The sequence below is a fragment of the Mustela erminea genome, chromosome 3 (genome assembly GCF_009829155.1).
Source record: "Mustela erminea isolate mMusErm1 chromosome 3, mMusErm1.Pri, whole genome shotgun sequence".
In the NCBI taxonomy this organism is placed as follows: domain Eukaryota; kingdom Metazoa; phylum Chordata; class Mammalia; order Carnivora; family Mustelidae; genus Mustela; species Mustela erminea.
The window spans coordinates 58,984,092-58,999,886 of record NC_045616.1 but is presented as its reverse complement, the minus strand read 5'-3'; the positions used below and the strand labels follow the sequence as shown (position 1 = coordinate 58,999,886).

The 15,795-nt window shown below is 38.2% G+C and overlaps 1 protein-coding gene across 6 annotated transcripts in view; it reads left to right on the top strand.

Annotated features, from left to right (window-relative positions):
• The window catches only part of MSH3 (mutS homolog 3), a 182,926-nt gene that overhangs the window by 143,430 nt on the left and 23,701 nt on the right, over positions 1-15,795 (top strand). For all 6 annotated transcript variants that reach the window (XM_032335833.1, XM_032335838.1, XM_032335834.1 and 3 more), the window contains one exon: positions 700-857. In XM_032335833.1, coding sequence (XP_032191724.1) covers positions 700-857 — 158 coding nt within the window. The remainder of the gene's footprint in view (positions 1-699; positions 858-15,795) is intronic.

Sequence of the window (15,795 nt, the reverse complement as noted above, 5' to 3'; positions counted from 1 at the left end):
ACAGAGAGATCACAAGGAGGCAGAGAGGCAGGCAGAGAGAGGAGGAAGCAGGCTCCCTGCTGAACCGAGACCCCAATGTGGGGCTTGATCCCAGGACCCTGAGATCAAGACCTGAGCCGAAGGCAGAGGCTTAACCCATTGAGCCACCCAGGTGTCCCTGCTTTTCTGCCTCCTTTACATGCTCTGGTGAAATGCCAGTGAAAAATGCTGATAAAGCTAATACCTAGAATTTGGCATTATAAACCTCTTCAGTAGTCGTCCATCTAGAACTGAAAAAATTCTTGTGCTACCAACTCAAATTAGGGCCTTGAGCAATTAGCTATATATTGTGTGCAGTTTTAGGATGGATAAATGGAAATTGACAGATTTTAAATATAAGCAATATTAAAAACACACAAAGAGTCAGGTTGATGAATGTTTAATGAGAAAGCCGTAGTAGTTACCTCATTTAGGTTGCTTCTGATTTCCTTTTTCATATATGGAAACCATCCTGTATATTGCTCAGAATTCTTCTGCAATAGCATGGTTCAGGTTGAAGACAAAGAGGTCCTCTTTCCCTTTGTGATACTTAATCAGTAATGTATTTAAATACCAGAAAGCCATCTTTTGCCCAATGCATTCTCATTTATGGAATAAATTATAGATATTACATAAAAACCCTTTGGGTACAACAAGTAAAATTTCTTTTTAATTTTCTAGGGGGATTCAGAGAGAGTAATGATAATCACTGGACCAAACATGGGTGGAAAGAGCTCCTACATAAAACAAGTTGCATTGATTACTATCATGGCTCAGATTGGCTCCTACGTTCCTGCAGAGGAAGCAACAATTGGAATTGTGGATGGCATTTTCACGAGGTAAAAACATTAGTTCTATTTGAATATATTTCTGAAAATAAAGCAAGCCCACATTGTCACATGAACTTTCTGTGTACATATTTAGATGAATAGATTTGCTCTTAAAATATTTAAGGCTTTGGAGCTTAAAGAAATCATTTTATCATGAATATTAATATCAGAAGAGCCCAAGGAGAGCATTTTGTCCAGTAATTTTCAAGTTATTTTTAGTTCCTGAGTTCTTTAACAAAAATCTTATCTTATATAAAAGATGAATATTTAAACAGATAAAAGCAGATCTGCTTTGCCTGAGTCAGAGTGGAAGGCTTGCAGACTTGCCTGGATAGGCTGTGCAGAGAACAGTCTGAACACCAGTCCACACTCTCCTTGTTTTATAGGTAGGGGACTGAAAACAGACTGAAAAGGGCAGTGGCCCAAGATAATTTAATTCATATTCTCTCTCTCTCTCTCTCTCTCTCTTTTTTTTACTCTAAGAAAATTCTCTACAGCCAACTAGGTCTTACCCTTTATAAATCTAAATGCATGTCATATTAAGAATACAGGTGAAATATCCTGGTCTTACTAATAGGATAATCATAGTTTAATCTATTTATTCAGCTTTATCAGTTCCTTAAGTATTATACTTCTTGCATTTCCTTTTTTGGAAAAATTAAATATAGTCTATATTGTGTAGTTAAGCTTTGTGTATAAATTGATTTCTTGTCTAGCTGCATATTTATATGATTCTTGACTTTGGAATTACATCAGAATATATCACATGCTGATATTGATGCACCTGAGTAGACATGAAAATACTTTATCTTAGAGTTTGGTTTTTAGTCTGAGTGAGAAAAGCAAGGAGACCTAAATTCTTTTTGATGGCATATCACCAAGCAGATGTTATTTTGATCTCTGTATATTTGCAGATGAACTCAGTATAAGAAATTTAAGGAATCTTTCTTTACTTTTTAAATTGTCATTTTCTATTTTGTAAAAAAAAAAAAAAGTATGTGTTTGTGTGTATGTAAATATACTTGGTATTTTATTTCAGTTACACTATTAGGGAGAGGGACAGAGAAATTTAACAAAGAGCAAAAAGATTTTAGAAGATTCACAAAGAGAAAAGATTAAAAAAGTAAGGTGGTTTGTCTGAAAGAGAATCTTGTTAGTGAGCAGAATGTCAGATGTTTTTAGATACAAGTAATAGAAAAGAAAAGAAGAGTTTACTTTTCTCATATAACGAGAAGACTTGGGGTGGACTGCTGCTTCTGCTCCTTCAGTGGTTCTGCAGTTTTGTTGGCCTTTCTTTCATAGTTGCAAGATAGTTGCTGTGACTCCAGACATCACATCACATGAGGAAAAAGGAAGAATACCACAGTTCCCCCCAGCACCTTTTATTTATTTCCAGAAAATCAGTACCTTTTCAGAAGCCTCTCAGAAAACTTCCACTTATATTTCACTGTCCAGACCTATGTCTCTTGGCCGTAATTGCAAGGGAAACAGAAAGTAAGAATTTGCTTTTGACCAGCTTTCCTCATGGAGTTAGACAAGTGTTTGGGAATGGATTCAGAGGTAATCAGAAAATGGTTTTTGTCTACAAAAAATGAATTCAGTGATGATAATAATAAAAACAGCTAAACTTTATTATATATGTGTGTGTTTTTAAAACTTCTTATCAGTGTATAGGGACTGCCATGTGCCCTTTATATTAAATTCTTTATATAAAGTAACATTCAGTGATAGCAAGTATAAGCCTACTGAAAAAGGACAAGCCACACTAATTTCAGGAATTTGGGGGTATTTATTCATTTTCATTTATTCATTCATCCAACGCATACTAACTTAGCATCTACTGTATGACATATATGACTATATGACATAATGACTATATGATTGGGACTACGATACAACCATGGTTTCTGTTCTGGCATTTACGGGAAGAGGGAGATTTTCTTTTTTCCACAGATCCCGACTTCATTTATATGTAGTAAGTAGAAATATGCAGAGACAGAGCAGTCGTTTAGGCAGTTGTGTATGGAGTCCAGAGGGAGAGATGAAAGGTAATGATACAAATTTGCTATGAGACATTTTTGTATAAGCGATAAGTAAAGTCTTAGGTATAGGTGAGATCTTCTCAGTAGAGAGTATAGCGGTAGGTATAGGTGAGATCTTCTCAGTAGAGAGTATAGCGGAGAAAATAGTGCCCTAAGGCTGAGCCTTAAGACTGCCAACATGGCATAGATGAGTCAGATGATAAGCTAGAAAAACCAACAGGAGGACAAAAACCAGGATATTACATTGTCAGGAGAAGACTCCTCCAAGGAGAAAGGAAGTGGCCAGCAGCTCAGAGTGGTCAGATGAATCAGATGAAATGAAGCCAGAAAAGTCAACTTTGATCTTGACAAAATGGTGGTCATTAGCAAGAGCTGTTTTGTTTGTTTGTTTAAAAGATTTGTTTATTGTAGAGAGAGAGAGAAAAAGCATGAGTGGCAGGGACAGAGGGAGAGAGAATCTCACACAGACTTTGCACTGAGCATGGAGCCCAGTGCAGGGCTCAGTCTCATGACCTTGAGATTATGACATGAGCCAAAACCAGCTGTCAGATGCCCAACCACCTGTGCCACCCAGGTGCCCCAGCAAGAGCTGTTTTGGTGGAGTGGTGGCAGACGGTAAAGGAGTGAGCCAGAGGTCAAGAAATAGACTATACAGGTGTGACCAGGCAGCTTGGCTGGGAGGAGGAGGTGAGAGATCCAGTGAGGGACTTGGCTTGTTTTGTTCGTGAATGGTAGACTTGAACATGATTCAGTGGAATATCCAAAGGGATATGTTATATCCATAAATTTATGATTTAAAAAATGCTTCAATTACCTTGGAGGATATTAAAATAAGTTAATGATATTTATAATAACAAAAATCATTAATCACTTTGGAGAATGAAAATAAAAAAATAAAGAGAGAATCAAGACAATTCTGTCTTTCCACATAGGTGACAAGAGGAAGTTTCTCATTATAGAAGCGCCCCAGCTAATAGGCGAAGAAGGAATGATAGAATTAAAGTGTCACCCTTTTTTGCAACCCCCTCCAAGGGTGGAGTTTTTCCAGAGAAGTGAATGAAAAAGTAGAGGGTATATAAGAGTTGTCAAGTGTGGGAGCCTGGGTGTCTTCGTCAGTTAAGCATTTGCCTTGGGCTCAGGTCATGATCCCAGGGGGCTAGGATCGAGTCCCGCTTTGGGCTCCCTTCTTTGTGAAGAGCCTGCTTCTCCCTCTTCCTCTGCTGCTCCCCCTGCTTGTGCTTACTCTCTCTCTCTCTCTCTCTCAGTCAGATAAAGAAATAAAATCTTTAAATCTAAAAAAAGAGATTAGGGTCGGCAAGCGCACATTGGGAATAATGGACCATAGAGCATCAACAGAGAAGAGGGCCCAAGGGAAAGCACAGTGGTAGGTGGGCTGGAGTCCTGCGGGGCTGGAAGAGCAGTTGTGGTGGATGTGCTGCATGAGCCAGAATGGGCAGCTTTTGAGGCGAAACAGTTCATGTCTCTGCTGAAGCCCAACATGTGCCCCTGGTGCTGGATGGCTGAGATAGAGTAGAGGAGGAGAGCGGCTAAGAGGAGATCTAGGCTTGATCTAGGTGGTGTTGGTTGGTTTAGCTTCCAGAAGCGTTGGCAGGTTTCTTGGGGCAGAGGGGAGAATATACACCAAATGTTAACAACTTTGATGAGTGGTGGTGGGGGGATTTGAAGTTAAATAGCTGACAACATGGACAAAGGGAGGATGTCATGGTCAAATGGTATAACCTCAAAGGAACTGTTGTTATTACAAGAAGGTAGAGTCTAGAAGTAAGAATGGTAAGCAGGAGAATCCTTGCCGTATCAGAGGAGGCAAGGAAATGAATAGGTGATTTCGGAGAGGGTTGCAGGGGAGGGACTGGAGAGGAAAGGGAGGGAGTGCCCATGGGGAGAAGAGAGTGGGGACACAGGCAAGTTGGCCGGCCATTTGGCAGTATGGCAAGGGGCCCAGTGTCTGGATTTAGGAGGTGATGAGGTAGAGAGTTGGAGAAAACCTGGAAGCGGAGAGCAGTATGGACTTGATGTTGGAGGCTACACGAGCCACAGAGGAGGACACACAGTGTTCTGACTGAGGAACATATGGAAGGACAAGGGTCGTACCTGGGACGAGTCTCACCAAGCTTGGGTAGTGGTGGGTCCACAAGCTGTCAGTGCCACACACCACAGCCTAACTGGAGTGGCCCTGAAACTTGAGATGCGTACTGTGTCACCTGGACCCAGAAGCTCCTCAGTCCAGCAGGAAAGAAACAGATAAAATAAGTGTGAGTCGTTGGCGTTGTCCCCTACGGGTATTGCTGGATGTACTCTGGCCAGTGGTGCATTTTTTCCTGCTTCAGGTCTAATCCCGGCCCCCACTTCTTATTACATATTATTGCAGAAACTGGTCCCCTGCTCTCCCAGTCTTCCTTTCTTCCTCTCCATCAGTTTTCACACCTCTGTGAGGTGCCTCTCAGAGCACAGCTATGACCAGGTCATTCTGCTAAACCTTGAACGGTGAATACAGGTCTCTGGGCATGTTAGTCCGGAACCCCCAGATGACTGCAAACTTTCAGTCTTGTTTTCTGTTTCTTTCCCTCACCTACCAGTGTGTTAACCCAGCACTTCCTTCTGAATTCCAGGAAGCTATTATGTGCTTTCTCATTTGTCTTTTTTTTTAGTTTTTACTATTTCCTGCATCAGAAATACTTCTTCTAATTTTTTTTTTTGTTTAAATTCCACCTCCTTCATGAAGCCTTCCTTGATTCCCCTAGCCAGAATTAATCTTTCTCATCTCTGTACTTCCATCATCCATGTATTTTGCCTTTTTTAAAAAGCTCTTACCACTTTTAGTTTTATAGCTCTTCCTGTACAGGTCTGCCTCTGCTATTGTGTGATCTGTTCCCGAAAGATGAGTCTCATGTTTTGTACATTTCTCTTTTCCTTCCCTGAACCTGGACCTTGCTCTACCTGTACGTACACAAAACAGGGCTGTTGAATGAATTGACCTTTAACTCAAGATCAAGCACATGGAAGCTAAATCCACAGGCAGTGGGGACCCTTGAAGACGTAGGAGTAGGGAAGCGATGTGATCAGAGTTACAGTTGAGGTTCCAGGAGGATTCATCTGGCCACCCTGTGAAAGACAGACTATATAAAGGCATGATGTCATGATCTGATTCTTGGAGAGATCCTGAGCATTTTAATTAGACTGATAGACATGGGAATGGATGAGGGACAGAGGAGAGATGTTTGCAGGGTTAAAACTGACAGGCTCTGGTAGCTATAGTAGATGAAGAGAGATAGTTGAACTAGAGGCAAGGAGGCATCAAGCCTAGTGACCAAAAGGAGTGAATGGTGGTGCTTGTCAGTAACACTGGGAAATTCAGGAGAAGGATCTGATTTCGGAATTGATCTTAACTGGTAACACGCAGCACAGCAAGGAGGCCTCATCATAAGACAGCCATTACTTTCTATGTTCGTGAGCACAAACTATAGGCTCTTGGGATATTGAGCATTCTCTCAATGAGAAGGCCCAGAACTCTAGGGTACTGAACACATATTTTTCTTAAAACCTTACCAGTACTAGGGTTTGATGCTAGGATTTAGGGATACCAAGCCAAATGAAACCTTTTGACCTGCCCTCCAGAAACAGGTGAGGGAGACGGAGGCCTGAGGCATTACAAAGCGGTGAAATCTTGGCAGTGCTGGAGAAGTGATTGTGTCTGTGTCTTCATTTGCTTGCCTGTTTATTTGTATTTATCGTGCCATCCTCCAGAAAAGAGTTAAGTGTTGGTTTGCAGAAGATTCCAAGTAGTGTAAGTAAAAATGAGGGCAAGGCCTTAAAATGGAGCCAGCAATGAATCTGAAAATATTTATCACATAATGACTAACACTGTTGTGGAGTTTCCACAAAGGTAAGCTTGTTCAGTTAAAATAGTTCACAGTGCCTAGAAAAACAAATTACTTAAGAAAACAGCTTCAAAAAAACCTTTTTATTGTGTTAGAAAACGGTTTGTAACAGTAAGACTAGCTAGTGGCTGGCCTGGAAGGGGCTTGGATGGAACGTGAGCTTCTTCTCTTCCATGCGTGACGGTGTGCCTTCATCTCCTCAACCAGGAGCAGCCTCAAGGAGCTGGACTGATCACCAGTCACTGCATTGGTCACTGCACCAACTAATCTTTAAACCTTGCAAACACTGAATTGATGATTTCAGCAGAGTAGTTTTCATTCCGAATTAACGCCTTCACACGTGTCCGCTCTTTCAGCTACTTGGGGATACATTTTACAGTTAGTTACCTGGTCCTGGTGGGCCCATCCAGAGGAAATATTACATGAAAGAATATCCTTGTTATAAGACATGAAAAAAAGAGCTGGTTACAAAGCCTGACATTCAGTATGATTCCACTTTAGTATGAGAAATTATACATGTAAATATATGCAGAGAAAATCATCGAAATAGAAGGCTTGTATTCTAAAATACCATAAGGGATATGGGATTATGGTGAGTGTTCTTTCCTACTGCTTATTAATATTTTTAAACATCTGAAATAAATACGTAACAAAGATACAACCTCAAATTAAGGGCAGTATCAATCAAAATGAGATGTTTTGTAGGAATCCAGTGAAATGCTTATGTGGTCACTGTCTGGGAACGCTTTTTTCCAGGGCAGAGTTCTCTTCCCTACTCAGTGGAATGGAATTTGGGGTTCTGAGGGTAAACCTTCCCAGGTGATTCAGTGTATTAGAGCTTACTTTTCGAAAAAGTGTTTAACCCAGCCTATGGTTTTTCCTCCTGTAGACATTGATGGTTTTCTTGAAGACACCATCTTGTATAAATAGGATGGTGTCTTTAATTTTCATAACTCACGTTGTCATTTGCACATGTAACATCTAAAACAATGAGTTTGAACCCTTAATGTACCTTAGACTTTTTTTGAGAGAGAGAGAGAGAAAGTGCATGTGTGCACACAAGGGTGGTAAGGGGCAGAGGAAGAGGGGTAGAGAGACTCTTAAAACAGGCTCTAAGCCCAGCACAGAGCCTGAGACAGATGGGACATGATCTCAGGGTCGTGAGACCCTGAGATCATGACCTGAGCTGAAATCACGAGTCTAACATTTAACCCACTGAGGCACCCAGGTACCCCCATTGGATTTTTTTGTAATGGAGCTTTTAGAAAATAGTGATACATGGACCCTAGAGGTTTTAAGTTGGACTGGGGTCTAGAAGTTGAGTTATGTAAGCGTCCAGATGGTTTTGAAGTGCAGCTGAGGTTGAGAAGCATTTCCCCAAGCCCTTGCTGGAGAGCTCAGTTGTTTAATTATAAAAGTTAATTTAAAAATTGTAGATGCTTATTATGAAAACAGCCTGACAGTATAAAGGGTATAGAGTGGAACTTTTGTCTTCTGCCCAGGTCAACAACTATTAATGGTTCTCTGTATAACTTTCCACAAATGTGCAAGTATATGTAAATCTTCTTTTATATAAAAGGTATTATACTAAGCATTACTGCTATGCAGCTTGCTTTTATTTCCAGATATGTAGGGGACATGTTTCCCTACCAGTTCATGCTAATTAATCTCACATGTTTTAATGGCTGCAAGGTATCTGCTGTGCAGAGATTCCTGGGTCTCTAACCTCAGAGGGCTATATCTGGGATGCACTACTTTAGTATAAAGATCCTGTTCCCTGTCTTTTCTTCTGTCCTCACCCTCTCTTCCTTTACAGTTTGAAAGGAGTCTTCCTGGACCACATTCATTTATATCTTAGATCCTTACTGGAATGTGGTATGATAGTATGCCTTCATATTTTCATTTATTTATTGTAAAATAATTCAGACATATAACAATGCCCCAGGTAACTGCCACTCTGCTAAAGAAATAAAACATGGCCAATACTATTGAACCCACAATTCTCCCTAATTCTTTTCCTTTCCACCCCATCTAGAGGACCTGCCCTTCTGACTGTAGTTGTCATCCCATGCATTTGTCTCTAGTTTTACTACATAGGTATGTTTTTGAGAACATACAGAGTTATTGGGTATGCTCTTACCCTTTATATGTATGTTATCACACTGTGTTTTCTTCTGCAAGTGGCTTTTCCCCCAATATTGTATTTATGAAATTCATCCATATGGATACATGTAATTCCAGTTTACTCATTTTTCTATTATGGATATTCCATTGTACATGCACCTACCACAGTTTATCCATTTTCCATGATTGATATTTAACATGATTCAGATTTGTTGCAAATGCAGGTAGTACTGGTACTTGTCTTGAATCCTTCTGGTACACATGAATGAGTTTTCTGAATCCCAGCTGTTATCTAGGAGTGGGACTGTGGAGTGTAAGGAATGTGTGTCTTTCTTGTTCTTCAGGGAGGCTGCCAGCAGTATGTAAAAGTTTGTACTTGTGCTTTAACATTAAATTAGGGGTATCTAGGTGGTTCGGGTAGCTGAGAGTCTGACTTGTGATTTTGGCTCAGGTCACGATCTCTCAGTCATGAGATTGAGCCCTGCATCTGGTGTCTGCGTCCGCACTGGGTATGGAGCCTGCTTAGGGTTCTCTCTCTCACTCTCCTTCTGTCCCCCTCCCCTCCGGCACAGGTGTGCAGGCATGTATTCACCTGTGCATACATACTCTCTCTGTCTCAGAAATAAATGCAGAAAATAAAAGAAAATTAGACATACCCATTTGATGATGTTTCTATATAGTCTTCCAAATTGCTCTTAAGTAAATTTTCTTTTTTTTAATTTACAGTCTTGTACATGAAGTGCCATCTGAGAAGTCATTTTTTGTTAATGCTAGGGGATTATTTTCCCTCTGTGTGCATGCTTTGCCTGTTTACAGAAAGATCTGAAGCACTTTATTGGCCTTCTCTGACAAACTGCCAGGCCTCCTCTCATCAGCTGATGGTTACTTTCTTTAATTCCTTTTTGTCTTGGCTGCCAGGAAAGCAAGAGCTAAATTCAAGGCTCAGGTGCAGAAACAGATTTAGTTTAGTTTTCCCCTTCTCATACATGGGACTATTTCTCTAATATGGTTCTTATAACAGTTGCATCAGAATCAGAGAGAAACTTGTTTCAAATGTTTAAAACTTTCTAATCCCTGATCAGAGACCTATTAAGTTGGAATCGCTGAAACCCAAAATTAGCATTTTCAACACTTGTGTAAAATGTGCTGTCTTAAATATGAAGATCTACTGTATGGCTTATGATCTTAGTTTCATATTCTTTGTAATTCTTCCATAATAGGTATATTGTTATTGAAATCATTGCAAATCCTGTTTGGACTCAGTGGAAGAAGTACTGAAAATCTAGCAGAGTGAGATAGATGCGTAACACTTGGTTCCAAATTTTTACCTTTAAGTTGGTTATTTTTGTTTTATTGACTGGACATTTATGACACCGGGTTTAAATTCATGCATTCTGTAAATACTAGTTGAGTGCCTACTTTGTGCCATGTGCTGTGCTGTCAGAGGAATAAATGAATGTGTGAAAAGCTGTGAACAGACAGGCTTTAGGAATATTTTTTACTGAATGTTGTAACCTTGTATAAGCCTATTCCTGAACAAGAACATTATTTTTAATAGTAGAATTTTGGCAAACATATACATGTGGCTCTAATTAGTATATTTATATCAGTATATTGTGATATATGTATTTATCAATGAAATATTCTAGACACATATTTCCAAGGATCATTAACATGTTTGAGTGCATCACCAGAATATAAGGTCTCTTGTTTATTAACCTGATAAATGCAAACTTAAACCTCATTTACCTTTTTAGACTTGCTAATTAAGTTTTAGAAAAGCAGTGAATTAAATGTGGCTTGAAAAAAGCAAAACAATTGGCTTCTGTCAGCATAATTTATGTCAATTAAATGTTGGTAGAAAGTGGTATTTACATTAAAAGGCCCTTGGTTAATAATTTTCTTGCCATGTTACCCAAGTAAAGTCTGTTTCAGCTCCTCACTTCAGGAACTGTGTACTCAAAATGGCAACAGTGTGCTTATTTTAAGAGAGAATTGGAGCATAATAGGCATTCAGATGCTTAACTTATTTTGAATATTTGCTTTTGACCGTGTAGATGATTACTGATTTGTTTGCCCAGTCTGGTTTAATTCAGCAAATACTGATTGAGCTGTATATATTCCACCTACTGTGGAGTATTTGTAGTTTATTAAATATATATGATATATATTTATATATACTTGTATGTGTATATATTCTAATATATATTCATATATTTTATATATATATTTTATATATGTATGTATATATCCTCCTTGGGCAGAAAGAGAACATCTTGAATCAGTGTATGTTTTCCAGTTGGTAGTAAATACCAGCACTAAAAACCGCATAATAAGTGATATTTTACAAAATGAGTAGGCTGTTATGAATTCTGTTGGCATCAGAAGTGTTGCCTATTAATATCTCTGTTGTTTATTTAGTTCCCACAGCTGTGTTTGCCAAACAGGAGATGCCTCACTTCATCTTTTGATAAGAAGTGGTTGTGTGAATTTAATACTTCAGTCACCTGAGGAGTTGGTTTGGTTTGAAATGCAGAGCCCAGGCAGTTCCCTTAAACACAGATCCCTTGGATATAGTGTTGTAATTGGTGTGATGAAGGAGACTCTTAGACTCTGTATTTAAGAACCTCTCCAAGTGACCCTGAAACATATTCAGATTTAGGAGCCATTGTTCAATTTCCACTCCCAAAATTTTGCAAAGAGAACAAAAAAATCAGAGAGATTGTGATTTTGTCTGCCTCAGCTCATAATGTGTGTGTAATTATAAGGATGCATCCCTCTGGTTGTGTCAGGTTCGCTTCTATTAATCTTATTAATTAATCTGAGTAATTAATTAATCTGATTAATCTTATTCCTGATGAGTGATTGATCTTGTCTTTCTTTTGATGGCCTTAATTATTTGTGGCTTTAACATATGCAGTTAAGGTTGGAAAAGAACATTTGCTGTCTTCATTATTATCCTTTGAAATTCTTGGGACTTTCCCACAGAGCGGACTAGTAGATGTGTTAGAGAATAGTTTGCCCAGTCAGCATATCCTGGGTTCCCTTTGATAGGAAAATGCCCCTGTCCTTCATAAGTGGCCTGCCTATGTTTGTAGATGTTTCCAGTGAACATGGATTCATGAGAGCCAACACAAGTTTGGCATTTTTCTGGATTATTGTCATGATTCTCAGCAACGTTTCCATTGAAATTGAAAGATTGCTAACAGTATTTTTTGCTTGGTTATATATATATGCAGTTCAGTGTTACAACTTTTATAAATTAATTTTAAATACTGTAGTGTGATGTGATTGCAACTGTTAGTAGCAACAATTATATGAAAGAAAAACTTTTCTTGTCTTTTGTAACAATTTTATTGCCGCTAATCAAGTGTTTTCGATGTGGCTAGAAGAAAGCTGCTTCTTTAACCTGGTAATTACTTTCTTTTTCCTTTGTCTTAAAGTAATGATACAATAAAGTGTTCTTAAATGTATCATTTGTGATTTTTAAAAATAACATGTTTTCTAATTACACTGGAATGCTTGTTCACTGTGCAAGATTTAAAAATAGAAAAGCTCAAAAAAAAAGGAGGAAATTTAAATCAACTTCAGTTCTACCACCTGGAAATTGTTATTTAGGTATTTGCCTTTTTGGGCTCTTTTTGAAATGCATACAATGTAGTGGTAAATCATTGGTGACTGCATTCCATTTCTGGGTTAATGTTTATGTTTTAATCAAGTGCAACACAGATTTTTTTTTTAATGCCTTTTAAGTACTATCCAGTATCTACACATCTTGTAGTAATTGGTATCCTTTTACGGCTTTTTCTTTTCTTGGACTGTAATTTTTAAATTTTTCTTTCTTATACCATCCGTCTCCAAAGTTAGAGATTTATTTATTTAGGAGATTATTTTCCTTGTGTACATTTATATAATACTCAAAAAATAAGAAGCTTTGACATGTATACTCTACAGAATTCTGTTAACTTTGTAGCAAAGTGAAGTAAATAGGAAAACATCTTAATTTCAAGAAGAAGGCAAAATAAGCCAATACAAAAGTCCTCCTCCTATACAGAACACTTGAAGGACAAATAAGGCATTCCACTTACATGAGGAAGCTAGAATAGGCAAATTCATAAGGACAGAAAATAGAATAGAGTTTACCATGGGCTGGTGGGAAGGAGAGAATAGCAAGTTTGTTTTTATAATGAGTACAGAATTTCTTTTTTGGGATGATGAAAAGATCTAGTAATGGATGGTGGTGATGGTTGCACAACATTTGAATGTGCTTATTAATACCACTGAATTGTGTACCTGAAAAATGGTAAGTAGTAAACTTTATTTATATATTTTTTACCACAATTTTTGAAGCACTTAAATATGTCCCAAAATCCAAATATAATATAATTATTGCCTCTATTCAGTGATTTTTATATTTGACCTCCAGTATTGATCGTTCAATAAGAAAAACTTTTTCTTTGTTAATTACAGCACTTCTCCCTCATGCTAGCATTCTCCTTGTGTAAGACCTGGAAATTGTGATTTGAGGGGACAGAGGCCCACCCTGTTCGCTACAATTGAAAAACATCCAGAATGTTACCTCAAAATACCAAGATCTCAAAAAAACAAACTCTTTTTCAAATTTTCATGTAACTGTTCTTTATTTTAGAAACTGGTTTTAGAAACTATCAATTTCTTTTCTCCATTAGTGCTTTATTAAGCTTTGTTGACCTATTTAAGGGTTATAGGCGAGGAGGGAGTAGGGGATTAGAAAGATTAGTCAACTGCCACTCCTAAAAATATCAGAGTGATTTTTTTTCTTAATCACATAACTATAACCTGTGTACTCAGAGCAAACTAACTCTAAGACGAAACCTAAAGAATGCATTTTTTTTTACTACTTTTGACTATAAATACAGACAGAATAATAATGACATGTGTTCTAGAAGGCCTTAAATTTCTAACATATTTTAACATTTTGAAAAACTTAAGAATCATTGTCCAGTATTGTGTCTTGTAAAGTGCTTGTTGAAGTAATAAAATGTTATAAAAAAAATATTAATTTATAATGTCTTCAAAAACTTTTTTTGGTGCTTTTCTGGGATATGTACAAGTTAGCAAGATAATAGGAAAGTAGAATGGTATCTAAAGACCCTGGAATAAAGAGAAAGTAAGGAGAGAAACATAAGATAGTAAGTTAAGAAAAATAAAGTGAGATTTGCTGTTTGTTATTATAAGGTGTCATTCAGTTTTTAGTAACCAAGGCGAAAAGGAAAATGTGTTTAGTTATAAAATTCTGTGTCCACCAAAATAGCTATACTGCTGAAATTTATTGGAAAAATAAACTATATTCCTTAAGGGTAGTTAGCAGAAAATGTTTTATCTGTAAACATTTCCCACAGTCAGAAGCTCACGCTTCCCTAGTCTCCTCAGTGACTGGTTAGCAAGCTGGTCTGTCTTCAGTGTCTGCCGGGCACCACTGTTCCTTTCTCATCATGTGCTGTGGAAAAAATATAATTGTAATAGAAAATGTGTTGCCTGCTGAGGCAATGGCTTTCAAACTGTTGTACAGGGTCTTGAGAGCCCCCCAGAGCCCCCTCCGGATGAGAGAAGGGGCCTTACAGGACTATGTTGGGACCAAATCAGCATGCCTTTTATCTAATCTGTAGTGAGTTTCTCTGTGAAATTTCATTTGAGCAAGGGATTTAACAGCTAAAAAGATACTGAAAATCAGTGGCCTAATGGTAGTTAGGAACATTGCATAATAAAAGTACATCTAAGACGCCCTCAAATCTGGTCTGCTGTCCTTAAGGGCAGAAACCCAGTAATACCATGAAGCATGTCGTGGCTCAGTCAGATAAGCGTCTGACTCTTGATTTCGGCTCAAGTCATGATCTCATGGTCCCTGGATCGAGCCCACATTGGACTTCCATGCTCACCGTGGGGTCTGAGATGACTGAGAGTCTATCTAGGCTTTGATGCTAAGATCATTAAAGAACAACTGGTCACCATCAGTGACAAAATCTAACAAGGTTGGGATGGAGAATGGGTGATCTATTTGTCTTGTCAGGAAGGCCTTGAAGACGTTAGCAAGGATAGTTTGGAGAAGCAGAGAGTAAATAGCATTTTTAAAAATTATTCTTCATCAGTATGAATTTGACTTTACCACTAAAAATTTGTCATAGAAAAGCACTTTTACATTAAATAGGTTATTGTGAAAAGTGAAAATTGGACTTATTCTTTTCAATGCAGTGTCTTTAAACTGAATAGAAAATGCAGGTGAATACTGTTGAGATTGCATGCTACTTTTTAATTACCAGGTACCATGTTATTGCAATAAGCTTTCCATGAAAATATTAAACATCAATTTTTTTTTTAAAGATTTTATTTATTTATTTGAGAGAGAGACAGTGAGAGAGAACATGAGTGAGGAGAAGGTCAGAGAGAGAAGCAGACTCCCTGTGGAGCTGGGAGCCCTATGCGGGACTCGATCCCGGGACTCCGGGATCATGACCTGAGCCGAAGGCAGTCGTCCAACCAACTGAGCCACCCAGGCGTCCCTAAACATCAATTTTTTTTATTCAGTAAAAACTTAAGTTTCTCTTATGTTCCTTAGATTTGTACGTTATAATTTTACGATAAACTTAGCAACAATGGACAAGGATAACTGTAATTTATACGTAAGTACAAAGGAGAACATAAATTTAAAACCTTTCATCCCTTGCAACTCTTGCCACAAATGATCAGTGAGTCCTTTGTTAACTTTAAGTTTGGACACTCACGTTGTTCGCTCTTAACTCATGGGTTGGGTAGAAGGAGAAGAGAATGGAGAGAGGTTTAAGGACAGAGACTCAGAAGGCCTTATAAACCATGCTAGGAATTTAGGGTTTTATTTTCCAGGCA